Source organism: Hirundo rustica, chromosome 4 (genome assembly GCF_015227805.2).
Source record: "Hirundo rustica isolate bHirRus1 chromosome 4, bHirRus1.pri.v3, whole genome shotgun sequence".
In the NCBI taxonomy this organism is placed as follows: domain Eukaryota; kingdom Metazoa; phylum Chordata; class Aves; order Passeriformes; family Hirundinidae; genus Hirundo; species Hirundo rustica.
Genome location: NC_053453.1, coordinates 69,388,387 through 69,410,172, shown reverse-complemented (window position 1 = coordinate 69,410,172; position 21,786 = coordinate 69,388,387). Strand labels below are relative to the sequence as shown.

Below are 21,786 nucleotides of genomic sequence, written 5' to 3'. Positions count from 1 at the left end.
AACACCCACGTGGGATTTCCTTACAGACAGGTATCAACAGAAGCTTAGTTTGCTTTGTCAGGAGCACTGGGACACTGTGGAAAGCTTTCGAAAATCCAATTCTGCATCACTTGCTCCACAGCAAAATGCAGATGTGTTGAACCAGAACAGCGTGGCTGACACTTCTCTGAGCAGAGCTGCACTCCACAGAACTGCTCCTTATGCCACAAAGAGTGCAGCAATGAGCACCCTGGAGAGACAAGGCACCTACAGATGTAGAACTGCGCTGAAACCCTGATGCCCTGGATTCCTGACAAGCCTCTGACCGTAATCCTGTAATGTTAGCTTTATATATGCACAGCATTTACCACCCCCTGCTGCGGTTAGTGGAGTTTCAGCTTGAAAATTCAATTTTGTTGCATCATCTATAGACTCTTTATACTTGGAAGTATCCCATCTCCAAAGCGATTCACATCATACTGCACAGATAAAAAAATTCCAGAATGATGGAACAGAACGTTTACTTCTAACTAGTCTGATAAAATCAGATGGGGAAAAAAAAAAAAAGGAAAAAAAAAAATCTGGTGCAAACCTTCCTTCAGTTCTTTCAGACTGTGAAAGAAGTGAACTGAGTTCTGTTAAAATCCCACCTGTACTCTTACTGAACCAAGTTCTCCATGAGCATAAATGTACAGATTTCTCAACAGTTTAAACATGCAGAAAATATGACCTGTCCCTGAGATGTCCTTGTGTTTTCAGATGTCCCTTTGGTAAAAAGATGATTACATGATGGCAAAGAGCAAATTTCAAGTACCCCCAACCCCTGTAAATATTGTGGTCAGTCTAAAATCAGCATCCCATTACAGCACTCCGCCAATCTCCACAGAGTTTTTCCTGCCATTTATCAGAATAAGTCTCTATATTAAACTCTTTGCCAAAAAAAGTCATAAAAGACCAAGTCACAGAGCTAAACTCAACATGTCCTTAAAAAGGCAGTACCAGTGCCTGGATAGTCAATGGGAAAAAAAAAAAACAAAAAAAAAAACAAAAAAAAAACAAAAAAAAAAAAACAAAAAAAAACAAAACAAAACCAAACAAAACAAAAAAAAAAAAAAAAACAAAAAAAAAAAAAAACACACAAACAAACAAAACAAAAAAAAACCAAACCAAATCAAAGCAACTGTGTGCTATAAATCCTAAGCACGCAGTTCTGTGAATTTTACAATGCAGTGTCAGTGAACAAGAAACAACTGATTGTGGCACTAGGTGCCATGGTGGTATTGACAAATCATAAGTTGGAGACAACAGCCTTGGAGCTGTTTTTCAACCTAAGTCATTCTGTGGTTCTATGATTTGATGGTTATCAGTCAAAGCACATCACATGCTGAAATTATGGTAGGGGACATAGTTTCAACTGGTTCTTCCCCTGTACTAATCATTTTTTTAACAAATGTTTTTGAATATTTTCAAAGTTCTTTACACTTTCAGAAGGCTAGAGAAATATTAACCAGCTAGTCCACAATCTCAAACTACTCCACTGAGGCACCCTTTCATTAAACTGATAAAAACCTTCATCAGTTTCACCTGCATGAAAGAAAACTTCAGATCCAGTAAACGACGGGAGGCTAGGCAGAGCCTGCTGGCCCTGCAGAATGCCACAAACACAGCTTTTAAAATACACTCCTACTTCTTCCAACATTAGAAAAGTTAAGGTGAAATATCTTTAAACCCTGAATCTCCAAAGTTATCAGACTCTGGCACTCCAGTTCAGAGGGTAAAACAATATCTTAATACCCTGTGCTCGTCACATTTTTTTCTGGGAATTGAGAGGGGAGAAAGGGAAAGTAAGAGGGATAAGTCTGGGCTCTCAGGCTTGAACTGACAGACACAGAGGAGATAAAGAAAGTTTTTCATCAGAATTATTGAGGGAAGATGTCATCTTTTTCAGTTACCATCAAGACCCCTTTTTGTCAGGCTGACCTTTCAGTGTATGTTACACCAAGGTTACATCACTTGCCTTCTTTTCACTTTTCCCCTCCCATTTTCTGTGCCACTCAAACTCAGAGAAGGATAGAAAGACAGACAGACAGAGATAAGCTGGACTTTACTGCTGTCCCTTACTGGCAGAAAGAAGAAATGAGGATTAAAATACTGCATGCTGCTGCTTTTCTTTACGACAGTGTTAAACACTCTGCCCAAGATTATTAATAGCAGTTTCACAATCTCATTCACTTTCCAGCACGCATCTGTACAAACCATGCCATCTTCTGGTGCTTCCTGGCAGTTAAAAAAGAAATACCAGAGTCAGAACTTAAACTGTCACCTCTATATCCATGTAGGGAGCCCTATCCTTATGATCCTGTATCTGAGTGGAGCTGTGTACTCTGAAAAAATGTTTCATGGCTCTTCATGGCTCTTTCAGGTACCACAATCCCAATGAAAAATGAAGTGCCAGAAACAGTATGATTTACTGTGAAATAACAACTCTGTCCTACAAACTGAGCAATCTGTGCCTGGAAAGTCTCTATATTCAACTTATTACAGAAACACTCCTATGACCGATGCCATAGGAACTAGGACAGAAAACTATTTCAAAATCAGTTTCTTAATATGACAAAGCATCAGTACATCAAGAAGTTTATGTCAGCTGGAACCAACTCCTCACATGACATAAAATAGAGATTGGTTAACATGTTGAGCTACCCTTTCAGTCCTTAATATTCTTTTTCTGTATTCTGCAGAAATAATTCCAGACATTATGGCCCACAAACAAGTAATTGCTATGTATTTTCTACTCCTGCCAGGACTCCTCACCATCTTTGCATGCCAGATATTCCCTGGATAATAAAAGATTTGTTGTTTGCTCCCATTTTCTCTATTGGAAAATTGCTCCAGAACCTCATTCTTCTTGTCACTTTGAGACTAACACAATGTTCAGACTTCATTTCTACTATAGTTGCAGTAAGAGCACCACTGCAGAATGTACCTTTACACACCTTGTACAGCACAAGTTTTAAAGAAATGTTTGTTACTCCACAAGAACACCACTACACACAAATCCCTCAGCATCCACAGTTGTCCATTAATTCTGTGATGTAGCCATGTGCTTCTATGCAGTCTGTCTACTGTGGAAAAAGAGTGTCACACCATTGAAAAACATGTTGACAGCAGGAAATCATGACAGTGTGTCAGGCAAGAACTGTATAAGATAAGCTACACCTGCAGCAACTGAAGAATTGCAGGGTAAAAACCAGTCACTTATCATAGAATCACAGAATGGGGTGGAAGGGACCTCAAAGATCCTCTTGTCTCACCTTCTCCCACCTTCCATAATCCCAGGTTGCTCCAAGCCCCATCCAGCCTGGCCCATAGCACTTCCAGGGATGGGGCAGCCACAGCTTCTCTGGGCAACCTGGTCCAGGGCCTCACCACCCTCACAGCCAAGAATTTCTTCCTCACATCTAACCTAAACCTACTTTCTTTCAGTATTAATATTTTCAGTATTAAGTATAATCAGTATTAATTTCAGTATTCAGTATTAATGTAAAATATACCTTTTTCCTTGTCCTGTCACACCAGACCCTTGTAGTCTCTCTCAATCTTTCTTGCAGGTTTCCTTCAGGTGGAAGGCCACAACAGGGTAACCCCACAGCTTCTGTTCTCCAGGCTGAGCCATCCCAATTCTCTCAGCCTTTCCTCACAGCAGAGCTGCTCCAGCCCTCTGATCATCTTGGTGCCTCTGTTGGACTCGCTCCAACATCTCCCTGTCCTTCCTGTGCTGGGCTCAGGGCTGGAGGCAGCTCTGCACGTGGGGTCTCACCTGAGCAGGGCAGGGGGACAGAATCTCCACTGCTCATGGCACAAACCCTGTACCATGGGGTCACAAACCCAACCATTAGGTCACAAACCCTGTACCATTGGGTCACAAACCCAACCATTATGTCACAAACCCAACCATTGGGTCACAAACCCAACCATTAGGTCCCAACCCAACCATTGGGTCACAAACCCTGTACCATTAGGTCACAAACCCAACCATTATGTCACAAACCCAACCATTGGGTCACAAACCCTGTACCATTAGGTCACAAACCCAACCATTAGGTCCCAAACCAACCATTAGGTCACAAACCCAACCATTAGGTCACAAACCCAACCATTAGGTCCCAAACCAACCATTAGGTCACATACCCAACCATTGGGTCACAAACCCAACCATTAGGTCACAAACCCAACCATTGGGTCACATACCCAACCATTGGGTCACAAACCCAACCATTAGGTCCCAAACCAACCATTAGGTCACAAACCCAACCATTGGGTCACAAACCCAACCATTAGGTCACAAACCAACCATTAGGTCACAAACCCAACCATTGGGTCACAAACCCAACCATTAGGTCCCAACCCAACCATTGGGTCACAAACCCAACCATTAGGTCCCAAACCAACCATTAGGTCACAAACCCAACCATTGGGTCACAAACCCAACCATTAGGTCCCAACCCAACCATTGGGTTCCAACCCAACCCAGCCTGGTGAGAGGAAGCACCATTGGCATCTTGATCCCTTACCCAGCTCCTTGTAGCACTGAAGGTCAGCTGTGGTAAAGTACTGGGTGAAAGAACGTTACCAGCTTTTTAAAGAGAACGTTGGGAGAGTACTCATTTGTTCCCTTGTTTTGTAATAGCCAATATTATTTAACATTAAAAATTGCTATGCTTTCTTTTAATTATATTTGCTGACCTTTCCATAGTGAGCAAAACATTCAGAGTAAAATAAGTCAAGTAAGTTTCAACTGTATTTATGAACCTCATTGATTTTTTGGGGTCTTGTGTAAGGGATAATACTACAAACAGATTAGGAATCTGAAAGGAGAGGCAATAATTCCTACTGAAAAAGGGGAGTGGAGACATTTTCTTAGGAAATATAAGGAGTTCCAAAGTGCTCCTCTAATGTTCTGCTCAAGCAAGATATCAAAATCAATGGACACTAACTTCTGTTAACACAGACAAATTAAGTGCAGACTGCAACCCAAAATACCATAATGCTGTGGAATAGGCATTAACCTTGAGCGTTCCTGTTCCCAGCCATAGTGGGATGTAGGTCTTACATCCAATATAAGAAAATAAAATCTTGAAGTAGGATTCCAGAAATCCATTAGACCCGAAAAGGCCCAGATCTTAGGGACATAAAACATTTCTAGCCCTCAGAATAACATGGGAAAACATAATGGGGGTTGGTTCTTCATCCCCATCACACAGGATACAGAGGAATTCACTTGATATACCCATGCCCACAAGCAGGGAAAGTGCCTTCCTCCCTCTGCTCCCTTCATAGCCTGGGATATCATGATAAGGACACAAGGGCCAGAGATGAGCAGTGCTGTTTTACATGTCAGAGGAACCCACCAGCAAGGAACACATATTGAGTAAATCCACATCAATCACTGCTTCCAAGCCAGGAGCTCATTTCTGAAGCAGATCACCCTGTGATCTGGTCAAAGTGGATCCTGTACTTTGTTTCACAGCGCAAAGTAACTCAGAAGTGGACCAAGTGGATTCTGTTGGGATTAAACAGCAGAGCACACATAACATTCCACACAGTAACAGCCAAGCAGTCCTTGGGATCAGAGCAGGGATGGTTAGCCTGAACCCTCGGGATGGGCACAGTGTCCTCAGCGCCACAGCTCTGCTCTCCAGACCTTCCACTGCACCTCACAGTGGCACAACCATCTTCCTATGAACTCCAAAAGCCCAAAGAAAGCATCTCTTTGTGTTTCAATCTAAAAATCTTTCAGGGTGAAAGAGCCAAAGCCACACAGCAAAGACAGAAGCCAGAGGGGAGCCAGCACAACTACCAGTGACTGGCAGAAATTCAGTTTTCACTGTACAGCTGCTTGTCCTACTCAGAGAGCATCAGAAACTCATCGTCTTAGTCCTAAGGAAGTGGCAGCATTAGAAGCCACCATCTCTCAGCACTTTGTATTTTCCTCCTTGCCCAGCTGAGGTGGGTCTATCTACCTGAACAAACAGAAAGAGAGGTTCCCTCATGCATTTTGCTAGATCAGCTTTATGTTACACCCCCTGGAACACAAGTGAGGGAAGCAAAGTGACACATCCATTCTGGGAATTAAAAGTAAATTATTTCAATATTGAAATTTTTGAGCTTGAAATTACCACTCTGAGGTGGGACATCATCGCTCTAAATAGAGGGTTATTCAAATATTTTAACGTGGACAACTGAAGACAGAAATGCTGGTAATGACACTCCAGTAGAGGAAAATCAATCACACTTCCAGTTACAGCTGGCAATTAAAAATAGATGTGGTATATTAGCCTTGAGAAATAAAAATGCACAGCATTTTGACAACTACTGATTTGATATTACTGAGTGACATTTTGACATTACTGATTTGAATCACATTAAAACTCAGCTTCCTGCCTGTTTCCTGGGTACACATTCAGCAAAAGCTTGTTCCAGGATAGATTGTATCAACTTCAGGCAAATAAACATAGAAAGAGTGATAAATGTGCACAGGAGTATCAATCCTCATCTTAACACCCCTTCTAGCATCAAGCTTGCAGAAGAGAATTCCTGCCTATCATCATTAGCTAATTAATCTTAAAATGGTCTCTTCTATTTCTCCTGGGAAACAAGGAAATGTGGGAAAAGGAGACTGCTCAGACCTATGCCTGTTGTGGGTATCCATAAAGTCACAGTATGCCTGCCAGCAATTCCTGCACAGAGGCTCCACTTTGCTGGGAATTGGGAAAGAAAATCATCTTCTCATCTCAAATTTTGACCTATCCCTCTCTATTTCTGATCCAAATACAGGGACCTCCCTCCTGTGTTCACAGAAGAACCTGTAAATTTCATTTTTAATCCCTTTGCTCTAGATAGTGCCTCAAATTTGTTTTCTCAAGCTCTTTGTGTGTTTTGATCTCTGTACACATTTGTACACCTCTTCTACCAGGTGGAGAGGATTTTTCTCTGTAAAATATGAAGGGTGATTGTGCCAACACCCTTGAGTTTGGCAGAACCTGGCTCTTGAAACCTAAATCCCTGTGTCTACTTTGTCTTCTACGCCATTTCCACTAAAAACATTTGGGATGCTCTTAGACAACACTCGGTTCACTCAGGGCATGTAAAGCAATGAAATTATTTTTCTTTAAGGCCGATTCACTGCACATTCAACACAGCAAATCAAACTCCCACAGAAGTCCAGCATCCACTGACTCCAATTTCAAGATTCTTTAAGTTGAAAGTAGTGTAATGACTTGGGAGGAATTGTACCTACTTAGTGGATCCTTCACCAGAGAAGGTAAAATTCCTTCAAGTGGATAAAAACAGACTACAAGCATGTTGAGTTCAGTCATGGCAAGAAACTGCATTTCAATAAACGCCAGGTCCCGTACACATCCAGCCTGCTGAGAACTGTGAATTTTGAAAACTTTATGTATTTATATGATAGGTTTAAACAGGACAGCTGATGAATACGTAACTATCTGATGATCTTTTTCAAGGAGCAGTGAATCATTAAGTAAATATGTAGCAATTTTCAGCATTATTATTGAGACTTTGTTCTGGAATAACATGTTTAAAGCGATTTTTTGACACCAAAATCTAAAGACTTAGCCACAGCCTTTAGAAAAAGTCCATCAGCAAACCAGTGGCTGATGCTAACCTAAACTGAAGCCAGCTTAATGAAAGAGCAAGAACCTGGGAGATTAAGACAAATGTTACATCACTAATTGGCCAATTTTGTAGTTTAGGGATGGCGAAGGAATTAAGTCCACCTGGCCCAGATTTTTGGGAAGTATAAACAGGTACAGCTCAACTGAACCCAAGGAAACTCCAAAATCTTAACATGATCTCAGACACCTTCCTTCCTTCTTTCTTTTCTTGGAGGGGGGGGGGAGTTAGGTGAGGAGGGCGGAGGAGGGTGGTGAGTGGAGGGAGGAGGGATGGCGGGCGTGCTGAGGGAGTGGTATGGCATGGGGATTGCGAGAGTTCTTAGGATCTTCTTTCTTTCTTTTCTTTCTTCTTTCTTTCTGTTCTTTCTTTCTTTCTTTCTTTCTTTCTTTCTTTCTTTCTTTCTTTCTTTCTTTCTTTCTTTCTTTCTTTCTTTCTTTCTTTCTTTCTTTCTTTCTTTCTTTCTTTCTTTTTCCCAAACAGAAGCAAAATAGAAGACTATCAGAAACTGTAATTACAGACAGAGCTTATGCACGCCACTTTGCCTAGCTAACACTAGCAGAACTTAGAGGGGCCATACAGTAGGAAAAGCTTCAGCAAATACATCAGTCCAGCTTTCAGGACATTGGGTCACCTTACAAAATCTATCACTATCACTTGACAGCACTCAGTTTAATAGGAGGCAATTTCAAAAGCAACCAGGGACTGAACTGCAAAATAACCCAACAACTCAACTTGGAGAGAAGCACGGAAACACAGGATGGCTTAGGCTGGAAAGAACATCTTGTTCATAGCTATATGCTACTTTTCTATAAAATAGGACAGCAAGTTCCTAACAGTGGGTGAAATGGACCACCTCAGGCAGCCCAAGCCAGGAAAATTACAGGTTTCTTGCTCTGTATTTGTAACAGCAGGCAGAGGCACTCAAAGATGAGTTTGGGGGGCAGTTTATTCTTCCACTGTGTATGGAAAACATGGAAAACATGGAAAACATCAGCTACTACTGCCTTCACTGTTTGCATTACCTTATGGTCTGTGAATGCTGGAGGAGAATCTCATTAAGCCAAACCCTAAATACACACAGGATAAAGACAGACCCAGACCCAAAGAGCTTCAGCATATTTAGGTGAATTGCTTTAATTAAGAAAGTGCAAGAGGAAAGAAAGATTAAATAACCAACTATGGCCAAATTTATTCAACCAAAAGGCCTGAATTCCAGAGCTTAAATTGAAATATAGTCTCATAAACTCCCAAACTGAGTTTGGCATACAAAAATGATGGGCCTTTCACAATCCTCAGTTATACTATTCATGCAGAATGCACTCAACATTCAATTGTTCCTGCTTTCATTGTTTATAATGCGTCTTTGCTTCATCTGGGGATGGAAGTTCCTTTAAGTTTCCTTTACTAAAAGTACTTCTGTAATAAGGTACAGTGCTAGCACTCAGAGGGTTAAAGAAGTTTCTGGAAATGCTTGCACTTTTGGAAAAAAAATGTATTTTTTTCTTTATTGAAGGAAAAATGAAACACTGGATCTTGCTGATTTGTTTTAGCCAATCTGGCACACAGCTTCCTAACTCCTTCCTAAGTCTTTTAGAAAATAATTAAGTTCTTCATTTTGTTTTCTCTTACTGTAGCATTTCTGAAAGAAATTTATTTAGTATGTTAACTTGTTTTTATACTTCACGTATTTCCAGCTCTATCACATTAAGAAAATTAACCTAAGACATGGTCTTCAAATGCTGTGCCTGGCATAAATACGATTTCTCATGACAGGACATGAATTGTCCCAGTAATGGTAGGTCCCTTTTGTTAGGGACCTACGGCTACAAAAAAAAAGGATATAAGCCTTTGTCTAGCAATATTGTAAATTTTTGACAGTTTGGACTGCCATCATTCACCCTGGCGATTCTGCAAGCTTCTAGTGCATTCCCCCAGCTTAGAGTTTTTTCCTTCCCAATTGAGTTAATTAACAGTGGGCTGAACTGTGAAAGAAAAAGTAAGTTAATCACACTGCAGCTGGATCACTTTTGGCTCCAGAGGCCATCCCTCTGTTTTAAAACCAGTATCACCATGGTTTTGCACACTTTACCTCTCTTACTGCTTTCAAAGTTCAAAGGACATCTTTATGCTGCTACAGAGGCTGAGATACTGCTGATCCAAGAGGGACAAGAGGCAGGCTGTCACCTGACATACTGAAACCAGAAAACTGGAGAGATCCATCCATCCATATTTTGGAGTGAAAGGAAACTGGGTTTTCTGAACTAAGGACTCAAGAATTGTAATAGTTTGCCAGTTAATGGAAATGTATTTATATTTCAATAATTTTAAGCAGAGAAACAATTCCATCTCCTTCAAAAACCATCTCCTGTCTGCTTGCAAATATCAATGGACTATATGAAATGGATAGTTTTTTTCTTTTTAATATCTACCCCTAATATATTAGCACTTTACTGAAGTTTAATGAAGCCATCCCCAAGAGCAGTATCTTTAAGCCAACAATCTCCATCTTCTGTGGGCTCTCCTAACGCTCTGGACTGCCTCCATCTGCCCTCTCCCCTCCTCACCTGCTTTTCTCGCTCTGGCAATATTCTGATTTTTATCACACCAGTGCAAACTCTGGGTAACTCCAGTGAACTCCAGGGAAATATATTTCTGGACTTACACCTGCCTAGCCAGCAGAAAATGTAAATTGAGCTGAATAGTATTTAGTTTGCTCATTAAAAGCAGTTTTCCCCTCTAAATTATAAGAAAAAGACAATAAAACCTAGACTGTATTGCTCATACTCATCTTCAATAACACCACATTCCTCCAAAGACACTATTGAAAAAAGCTACTCACATACTTTTCCACTCAAAACATATGAGGAGAACTTGGTCTGCAATTAGCAGTGGAGAGAACAAAAAAGTATTTCTTTCAACAAAGATAAGCCCTGTAGGTCATTTGAAGGAGGGACAGTAGTGCAGAATTTCAATTGGCTTTTGAAACAGCAGCTTTTTTTTTAATATATTTGCAGTTTAAGCGCCAGGTTTTGTCTAAGAAGACAAAAGAAAGAGATTGCAAATGCTTCTGTCACTCCTATATTCCAATTAGTTTTGGAGGGGTGAAAGATAAGAGATTTAAACAATTCAAAGTAACATGGAGAGTAGATCACCTCCAAATCTGGAAACTCGTTGGTGTGTGCAACGAGGATGAGTGCCGAGTGCAACACATCCACGGGGAAAAAAGTGCACTGGAAAAAGCTGGGGTTGTTTTCCATCTAAATCCATGCCTATTCAAAACAGTCATATCTGAATTTCTAAGAGCACGCAAAATCAGTATGCATTTACCATAATAAATGCCTTTTTCATCAACTAACAAAACAGAACAAATACAAATGAACCAATCAGGGATTTCAAGTGAGCTATCAGTGTTAGAAAAGCTACTCTGCACATTCCAGTTGAGTCACCACAGAGGAGGAAAAAAAAAGGGGGGAAAAGGGGGGAAATAAATTACTGTGTGCAACTCCATCTGCAAACTGCTTCTCCCGCACTGGTATGTAATAAAACGTGTTGCTAAGATACAAGCTGCTAAAGAAGTTCATTAAAGGACACTTTAAACAAAGCTGCCAGACTCTTTTCCCTTTAAAGACTGCTTATTTTGTTCTGTCCCTTATGTTTATAATTAGATCCTCTGCATGAGAGATTGTGTTCCATTCAAGCCCACTCAGCAAAGAATGTTAATAAAATAATGTAAATAAGGCACTGGCTTAGGTTGTATATATTTAGGGGCTGCGGAGCTGTTGATAGAAAGGCATCTGGACTCCACCTATATTTTTAAATGCAAAATAAATGCTTTTCCAAGTAGTTTCTCCCTAAGCTGGAGAATAGAAACACTAGCTTCTGCACCCAGCACTCTGACCTAACTTTTAGAAAATACTTTCAAGGGAAAAAAAAATGGCTTCTTGCCTAAAGTTTGGAGTTTCTGAGGTGCTTCTCATATAGGATTTTATGTGAGAGCCTTTGTTATCTACACTGAAATAAAGGACAAAATTGTTTATGTCTATCCCCTGGCAATCCTTCTCTTTTTCCATCTGTACACAAGTTCCTAGATGTGCGTTAACGATTTGCAGAATTTCCTTGATCTAATATATTCACAAGTAAGTCTGTTTTGTCACATTTTATTGCCAGGAAAGATATGTTATCAAATAGGTCTTTATCTGACCTTATGTAAAATACTTTCAGTCTCCGTAGTAACACTTGCATGGTAGATGTATTTTGGCTTTTGTTTTGGTTGAAGGGAGGAGAACGGGCGAGATGTACTCTGCTTTCAGTCATGGTGGTGAAATGATATCTAAAGAAATAATTTCAGCATTTATCTGTTTGGCACTTAATGACACACAAGATGCATAAATCACAGATGAGAGTTAGTACCATTATATAGGAAATGTTACTCGTCACTTCATAACCTGCACCTCGTACTAAATTCTGTACTGCAGTCCCCAGCATGTATATATTTTTAATTACATTTTCAGGCTCATTTACATGCGCATATTGGCTTTCTGCCTGAATGATATCAAAGAGAAAGACCTTATGCTCACACCCAACCACACACACACAGAGACACAGAAGCAAATTTATACACAGAGACACTCAAGTCTGTACATTTCTGAGAATGGAAGCTTCTCTCTTCCTCATTCTTAGAAAAGCTTTGACTCACCAATAAATCTTTAGGCAATCTTAGCTGATTTGAAGCACTTTAGAATAACAGAACGTTATAGAAAATGTAGGTTAATCTCTGCTGCACGTCAGAAGTATCAGTGATTCTCACTTGACTCAATTATTTGAAATGTAATATACAATTTCACTTTCTGTAACCTTATAAGATTTGTCATCAATAGCTGAGTTGCACAGAAAGGCAATTCCACTCCTTCTCCCCAGATAATACGTAAGCTACATTGCAAAGTACCAACAGGATCGAGCTAAATCAATGTGGGAACAAAAATAACTTATACACAATATAGACTTCTGTTTCAAGGCCAGTTATATTCTTCTCTCAATTAAACCCAAGCAATCAAGCCAACCTTCAGGTGAACACACTATCCTGGCCAGAGCCTCAACGCCCAGGCTCTTAAAACTGAATTACAACTCTGAAAATAAGATTGCCTCCCAAAGGCCTAAATTAACACCACCCATCATATCCACAGAGTCCTCAAGTACATATTGTTTTGAATTTACTGCAACTGCACTCATGGCCAGTTCTCTGGTTTACTTTAATTCTGTCAAAGGATCGCTTCCTAGTTTAAACTTGGACATATATTTAAGCTCTCCATGGGTTAAAAAAAGGAAAATTCACGCTCCTATTTTCTAGTCCTCTGTCTATTAACCAGAAGGGTCTGCCTGTACATGTGCAAAAAGCCCTGTGGTACATATTAGATTTCAATAGACGCTTCCTATTGGCAGTTGCAGGTTGGAGCGAGAACTAAGCCGCATCAGCAATTTCATATGACACTCTGGAAATTGCTGCTGCATAACAATAAGCAGCTGATTCAAAAAAAAAAAAGAGAGGGATGGGGGAGAAAACATTTTACACGAAGTACATTTTAACTCAAGAGGAACAAGTCCAAATAAAAAAGTAGCGCCACCTTAAATTGAAAAAAAAAACAAAAAAACCCCCACCACAATTACACAACCTATATAAAATATATGTATATGCAGACATATAAGAGAAGTTTGTGATGAGGATTGGACAGACTAAATATGAGTCTATTACACTGAAATAATGGTCAGCTTTAATGGCAGAACGACAAGTTTGCATTTTGATTAGTTCAATTCTGGTTCTGTTTGGTTCTTCTTTGTTCTTATCTTAAACTTGCAGCCCATTTTCATACTTCCCTTACCTCCAGCTCCTCTGCATGTACCAGTTGCCCTCCTTGACATCGTGGCCACACATGCACCATTTACCATGGCCTTGTCTTACCCATTTGCATATTTCTATCCTTTAACTCTATTGCTTAAAATTTTTGGTGCTTCAGATTTTGTTTTAGGGGTGGAGGGAGGCACCATTTTATTATCAAGTACAAAAATGCTGCATATTTTATCTTTGATCGCAAAGAGAAAGACACAGAAGGAAAAGTTAAAAGTAATTTTGTATGAACATGTCTTTATGTACCTTCACACTTTCAACTTGAAAATCAAATCTGCAATGAGATGAAAAGGGATTTTCTCTACTTGAGCACAGCAGAAGAGTTTATACTGATGCAGTATCCCATTGGAAATGTCATTGAAAGCCACCATTCAAAACTCTTCTCTAGCATCATGCCATGGAAAGAAGACATTCCCCTTTGCCTCCACAGATCCTGAAACAAGATGAGCTGGTTCAGACATCTGCCATGACGTACTGCTCTGGATGAGCCACACACATGGCAGGAACCAGGGGAGATTAGATTCCATCAAACCAGAGCTCCTGACAAAGACTCCTGTAGAAGCACCACTTAACAGCTACACAAGTGTCTACTCAAAAATTAAATTCTAACTCTAAGATGCAGAGTTCCTGCATAGAACTAAAGTTTCTTTAAAAGAGTCTCCCTACTAAAGTATTGTGCACATCTGAACAAATACCTGTTTGCTGCAAGTATAAATTAGATATTTTAGTGTGTAACAGGTAGCAAGTGTCATTAGTGTAAAACCAGAAATGAAATAAAATGGTATTGTTGGCATAATTCCTTTTTCTGAATAGACAAAGACATTGTAAGGAAAAAATTGCTAAATCACAGGGATAATCATCATAGCCAGCTCCTCTAATGAAGCATCATGGGATTACTGGAGTTATTATAAGAGTCATCTTATTGAAGAAATTCAAAGTTAATTGAAATCAATTGTACTGTTCTGACAGCAGGTGTTTAAGAGGGTAAAATATCAAAGTGAACTCTTTAAAATGGTTAGAATGAACGTAACATTCTCTTTTCAACAGTTAGCCCTGCCAAGAGATACACTGTACAAGTAGAGAAAAGCGTACAGTCGAAGAAATATGCTGGAATGAAATAACATTTCCCATGCCAGTCCAGCAGCTACCAAACAAAATGGGGTTCTAACCCCTCTAGTACAAATTCTTGTTACAGATGTGCGAATTCCATGAATCTTTATAAGGGCAACCTAATGGCAGGCTGAAAGCCATATTTCCATTCCTCCACAAAAAAAGTCCTTTATTACCCTTTTTCTCCAATACGACATGGGAATCTCAGTATGCTGTTACTGAAAGCACAAACAGACTGCTAGGATTGTTATTATGCAAACTATATTCCTAAGTTTCTCCTCCAAGGAGCTGAAGGTAAATCCTTCCCTGGTTTTCTTCCCTCTTTCTGAGGCAGATGGCAAAACAAGCAATATATTGCCACCTGATTTTGCAATTAAAAAAAAAAAAATTAAAAACTTAAAATAAAAAAGGAACTGGAGCTTTCTGGGAACTGGAGCTTTCTGAATTACAATCCAGAACTAATCTTTACTCTGATCCAGTAAGTTCATTTTATTCTGCAATTATTTGGGATTCCCAGCCAAAGTCAGCAGAACCTCAATAGGCAGAGGAATGGCAAAGTCAAGCTCATATTTAATACCTGTTGTCTTTGTGTTTATAGACTCAGTGCAGTGATGGAAAAGTTTAATACTCCACCTGGGAGCCCATCACCCTGCCTCCCCTGACATCCAGAGCCAGACATGGATGCAATTCTTGCCACAGCAATGGGGAGGGCTGGGCATATCGTGGGTCAGAGTTTGACATCAGGTTCAACTCAGTCTGGAAATGCCTTTCAGATTTTACCTGAGCTTTCACTGAAGCTTATAATCCTTGTTTTACCTTAATCATTTTGGAAGAACCCAGCCATATGAAATACTGAGCTCTGGCAATATCAATAATTTACTCTTTAATTCATGTTAAATGGCAATGCTGCCATTTGCAGGTGCAGCCCAGCATGAACTTCAACAAACCCCAAACCCACTTCCTTCTCTTCCCCAAAAAACAGAAGCAACATCAGCACGAGACATCTTGAGGTAAACCATCTCCAGCAACTTGCACAAGAAGTATACTTCAATTTTAAGAAGTCTAACACTTTCCACAAACAGGCTTTGCTGGTGATCACCACAGGCAAAATACAGTCAGCGATTTCATTTCAAATATACTACCAAAAAAACCACCAAAAAACAACCCAAACCAGCAATAACACAGGCTGGGAAAGTCTGCCAGAAACTAATGTTGATTTTCTGCATAGATAGTAAATTATGGTAAAGAAATGAGGCAGTGCACAAGTGAATGGCATAATGTCTTTCAGGAAGGCATTTTTTTATTACTGTGCTCCAGGACAGGCTGCCTGAATTCAGAGTTCATCATGGTCAATAACACAGTGGCCCACACATGTTCATTGTTAAAGACCTGACAGGTCAGTAAGGAGAAACAAGTAAAAAGGAACTTCCAATGGAGGTTAAAGATTTGTTTATTGGGGTTTTTTTATCCTGATCTATTAATTAATAAGAAACAACTTACTAGAATTAAAAGACCCTTAACAACTCTTTAAGGACATAAAGAGCAAGAAACACAAGCAGCAAAGCACCTCTGGTGTGCTATTAAGGCCAATGCTGGCTCTTATGATGGCTCTTTTATTTACATATAAATGCTTGTTGCTTGACAATTTAGATAAAAATGTTACTGCTGCACTGCATGTGCTGTAGATTGAAGGTGTAAAACCACTGGACTAACTAATGGAGTCTTCACACATCATATCTTGTTAAAGAAGAGGTAACCCACTCTTAAATGTGATGACAATCAATCAAAACTACAGCATCTGAAGGATGTGACAAAAGTCTAACTTGTCTTTCTGAGTTGAATACCAAATTAAGAACTGACTGAAGCTGTTGCCTTCCAGTAATGAAAATTATGGATCTACAGTACTTATTTGAAGACACTGAAAAACATTAAAACCATGCTAAATTTTGTATTTCTCTAACCCATCAACATAAAAGAAACATGGATGACTAGCCAGGGATCCTGTATTGGAATGTAACTTTAAATCCAGCTGTGCATAAAGTCTGCTACGTCAATTTCCCTCAAAAGCTGATTTGTCGTTTAGTTCTTCCATGCCTTCATTTGTAACTTTCAAGGAAAAAAGTACACATAGCCACAAATGCCACGGTAGCCATCTACAGTGAAAAGTGATGAATGGGGGCACTGAGACAACATTCACTCCTGCTATGTTCCTAACAGGTGTAGATGGGGGGGTTTTGTTTGTTTGTTTTACTGTTTCATCATTAACGTGTGCAGTTAAATTGAAATGCAATTTTAGGGTCTTTTGTATTCAGTGCATGCACAATCAAAGGTATACATTATTGAATTATGAATTAGATGTGCATAAACAAATCTTCGGGGGGATAAAGGAGGAAGGAATGTAAATACATACGTAAAAATAAGCTCCCTACTTGAACTGCCTATTTAATTTACACTGGTGTTTCCACGAAAGTGAGGGCTTGAAACCACCAAATAGCTCCACCATTAGCCCATCTGTGGTCTCAGGGGTCCTCACTGCTCCTTCTCTATACCCTCAAGGACGCAGAGTTCATTTACAAGCCATTACCTATGGAGCAACTACTAATTATAGCAACTCCGCAAAGTTACACAATGAGTTTGTGACTTGTCCACAAGCTAAGACCTCCAAACTCATTTCACTTGTGACTCGGGAAGGATTTCAGTGCAGACCTCTGGGGGTGGCAGCCTGGAGCACAAGGACACCACACCACTAGTCAGGCTCTGAATTATGTGCTCTTGTTGCACAGGATGCTGAAAACGGTAAAAGAAATCCAGGGTTTTGCCTAAAAATAGGAGGTTTCCTGCTAGGCCAAATTTCCTGTTTACGGAATTTAGGTATTCTATGTTTAATTACTTCGTGGCCCATAGATTTATTTACAAGATTATGAGAATGGCAAGTCATAAATATACAACGATTGTTTACTAGTTAGTTTGGATTATACATAAATATGCTGTGCAAGCTTAGCAAAAAACATTTTCCCCAAGCTGAATCAGAATGCTCAAACTGAATTTTCAAATGTGTCTCTCTGCCTTATCTAAATTCCAACACCACATATAACAGTAGCTTCTCATTTACTACGATCATAAAAATTTAAACAGCCTTGAAATAGTTGCTACAATACAGGGGGAAATGATCAAATCTATGTTCCAAATGCCCACTTAGAACAGTAAAACTATTTTGATGTTTAAGAAATAGCATATAAAGATGCATTGTTGCAGGAAAGGCTTTTAGGTTATTAAAAAAAACCAAAACAAAACAAAAACAAGGTTCTACCCAATATAGTAGTGTTAGAGTCAACAATTTGCTGTTTTACACTGCAAAACAAGGACTAACAGCCCTTACAATATCATGTAGCGTCAGATTTGCTTTAAGAAAGAAACTATCTGATTTGATTCTATACAGTGATTAAACATCTTTGTGCTCTGCTGAGTAGGGTGTTCTCTCCCCTCCCCCCTCCAAAAATGGCATCAAAGCAATCAAAATGGTAATGTTCAGCATGAATGGGGCCCCATCCCCCACCGGCAAACTCCGCAGACTTTTCTCCATGTTAGGAGGAACCAACACCCCTTCCTCACAAAATGGAAGCTTCCACTACCAAACTGAGAGTGCTGACCAATTCTCATTACAATAAACCGGGAGGAGAAGGGGTGGCGTGCGGCCATCGCCCGCAGGCACGCGTCGCGCAGGCACTTCGCAACTTTAACCGCAACTCCAGCAAAACAAAGCGAAACACACACACACACACACACAAATATTTAAAAATAAATAAATAAAATAAAAAGGACGGGGGGGGGGAAGCGGGGGACCGGAACACGTGCGGCCTCTCCCGGTCCCCTCGCCGGGAGGCACGGAGGGAGGGAGGGAGGGAGGGAAGGAGGGAGGGAAGGGGCGGCCTCGGGCTGGCGGGCGCTGTCCCGATGCCCGGTGCTGAACGGCGCTGGGGGCCGCGGAGCGGGGCGCGGAGCAGCCCGACACCGCCGCCGGGGGCCCGGGGGCCAGCCGCAAAGTTCAGCCCCGGGAGGGAGAGCGGGGCTCGGGCCGGCACATCTCCCTTCTCCCGGCCTTTCCCGCGCTGGAAGTGCCGGGAGAGGGGCCGGGGGGAGTTGGGCGAGCGGGCGGGCGAGAGGCGCTGTCCGCGGTGCTGAGCGCCCGCGGCCCCGCCGCCCCCCGGGCCGGAACTTTCCTTGCGGGCTCCTCTCGGGCACAGCACGGCCCGGGGGTCACCCGGCACAAAAACAGCGAGGAGAAACTTTGGGAAGGGCGGGGGGGAGGAAGGGGAGGAGGCAGGGAGGAAGGATCCCGGTTTGTTTTGTTTCTCTCCTCTCTCTCTTTTTTTTTTTTTTTTTTAAAGTGGGTTTTTTGTTGTTTTTTTTTCCTCCCCCCTCTCCCCGGCAGCTGAAACAGGTTAATCCGTTTTTCATTCGTATTTTTTGGAAGGGGGTAGGAAAAAAGTGAAAGTGCCTAAGTGAACTCGAATCAAAAGCTAACACGTCAGATCAGACCAAGGGAAGAGAAAGGCAAGTGGGGAGGGAAGGGAAAAAAAAAAAAAAAAAAAAAAAAAAAAAAAAAAAAAAAAGGCAGAAAAGAAATAAAGTGATCAATAAAAATCAGTTTTGTAATTAAACCCAGAAATGGCTCCAAACGGGGCTCCAGCCTCCTCCTCCCCAACTCCTGCTCTGCACATTACACAGAAGTGCACAAAGTAGCCCAAGACAGGAGAATTTTCCATATTCCTAAAACATGTCGACCAACTCAAAATGGACGCCTTTTTTTTTTTTTTTTCCTTACGTTTTAACTACTGCTTATCTTTCCTACTACTAGAACTGAAATAATTCTTTCCCCCAGCACGACATCAGAGAATCCGACCTCATTATGAAAACATGCATTTTCTGACTCTATGCAAAAGAAAATGGATGTTATATCCCCTGCCGCCAGCATTTTTCAGCTAACACAGACACTTTTCGGATGTTTAGATAGTGCATCGTAAAAACAAGAAGAAAAACCAAACACAACTGAATCGATCTGTTCCTTACTTGTTTCTCATTAAGAGCTGCTATTCTTGATTGCCTTTCATGGATTTGTTTCTTAAGATCCCCGTTCTGCAAAAACGGCAACAAGACGCATATTAAAGGCAAAGTGCAAACTAACCCCTGTAATGAATAAACTTGCGAGCTAGAAATTGTTCAAAGGCAAAACCATTCCACCGAAGCCGTACAGAAGCATGCACACACAAAACACCCTCCTTAGCAAGAAAACTCAGTGCAGACTACAAAATGAGATCTCTTACTGATAAAGTTTCTCATCCTGCTGTCCCAGCACAACTGCGCTTATTACGGCAGGGATAAAATACTGAAGAAGAGGAAGAAAAAAAAAAAAAAAAAAGGATCTGCATTTACCTGTGGATCTTGCTTCATCTGTGCAACTAGTTTCTATTAAAAAAAAAAAAAAAAAAAAAAAAAAAACCTGCCCCCGAAAAAGGAGGAATTAGAAACTGTTTCAAGTTTAATGGATTTTTTTAAATGTATGTATGTGTGCGGACGGGGGAGGGAGGGGGGTAAGGAACAAAGAGGCAAGTAAACACTGCGAGTCAGTTTCAAGCAAAGCTCATAAATATTCAAGTCTCGTCCTAATCTCTCCAACACACACACACACACACACTCACACTCACGCACACTCACACTAGCACCGACTGCAGCCGACTCCGCATCCTCCACAACACACACACACACACACACACAGAGGCACAAAGATAAACTCAGCCAAACAAGCCGCCAAAGTACTTCGGGGAAGCGCTCGCCATTGCGGCGGGGGGCCGGGGGTCCCCGCCGCGCCCCCCCGCGCCCCCTCCCCGGGTCGCTGCGGCACGAAGGCTCTCTCTCGCCGAACATGCAGCGCCGGTCCTGCCGGCCCCGAGCGGAGGCCGAGCACGGCTGGTTGCCTCAGCGGTTCATTCTTTTACCTGGTGACATTGGATTTCCACTTTTAACGCCTCCTGCAAGCTGTGTAGCTCCATCCCTGCAACTTGCCAGGCACTTTTCCTGCCACTTTCAGATCCGAGTGAAGTTTTTTTTGTTGTTGTTGTTTGGTTTGGGTTTGTTGGTTTTTTTTTGGTTTTGTTTTTTTTTTTTTTTTTTTTTTTTTTTCTGCCTTTTTTTTTTTTTTTTTTTTTTTTTTTTTTTTTTTTTTGGCTTTTGTTTTGTTTTTGCTTTTTTTTTTTTCTCTCTCTCGCTTTTCGCAACAGACCCGCCAGCCAGCCAGGCAGCCACCCCTCCCTCCGCGGAAAAACGGAAGAAAATATTTTCAGTAACTGAAAAAAAAAAAAAAAAAAAAAAAAAAAAAAAAAGGAAAAAAAATTTTAAAAAGGAAAAAAAATAAACGAAAGCCAGGAAATCTTTTTTTTAAAAAAAATATTTTTTTTTTTTTTGAAAAGGAGCGGCGGCACCGAGAACAACAATACCAAGGAAAAGCGGCAGGACAGCGGGCAGGCACAAGTACTCGGTGTGCACGGCAAGTTCTTCGCCTCTTCGCTGGGGACACGGACTCATTACTCACTTTCCGCCGATATGGGGGGGGGGGGGGGGGGGGGGGGCGCCCTCCTCCCCGCGCGCCCCCGTCCGCGCGCGCCCCCCCCCTCCCCCTCCCCGCCGCCCCCGCCCCGCCCCGGCCCGGCCCGGCCCCGCCGCCCCCCGCCGGCCGCTCCAGCGGGGCCGGGCCGGCAGCCGGGGGCCGGGCAGGGACTATATTTCCTGGGAGAGCGAGCGCGCCGGGATCCGCCGCGCGGGGGGAGGAGAAAGTCGTGACACGGCTTTGGCGCGCGCGCGGGTGCCCGGATGGAGCGGGGGGGGGGGGCCGGAGGGGGGGAGGGTCTCGCGGCCCCGCGCGTGCGCGGAGCGGTTCCTGCCGCCGCCGGCGCCGCCACAACAAAGTGGGGAGGGAGGGCAGGGGGCGGGGCTAAGGGGAAGGGGCGGGGCTAAGTGCAGGGGGCGGGGCCAGGGAGATACGGGGTTAGGGTTAGATAGGAGATAGGGACAGGAGAGAGGGATAGGGATAGAAGAGATGG

The 21,786-nt window shown here is 41.7% G+C and overlaps 1 protein-coding gene across 2 annotated transcripts in view; it reads right to left on the bottom strand.

Moving 5' to 3' along the window:
• Positions 1 to 20,771, bottom strand: part of PHF21B (PHD finger protein 21B) — a 157,323-nt gene extending 136,552 nt beyond the window's left edge. For both annotated transcript variants that reach the window (XM_040063341.1, XM_040063342.1), the window contains exons 1-2: positions 20,686 to 20,771; positions 19,760 to 19,825 (exon numbers count right to left, since the gene is read on the bottom strand). In XM_040063341.1, coding sequence (XP_039919275.1) covers positions 19,760 to 19,825; positions 20,686 to 20,739 — 120 coding nt within the window. In that variant the 5' untranslated portion in view covers positions 20,740 to 20,771. The remainder of the gene's footprint in view (positions 1 to 19,759; positions 19,826 to 20,685) is intronic.
• Between the last annotated feature and the right edge of the window lie 1,015 nt (positions 20,772 to 21,786).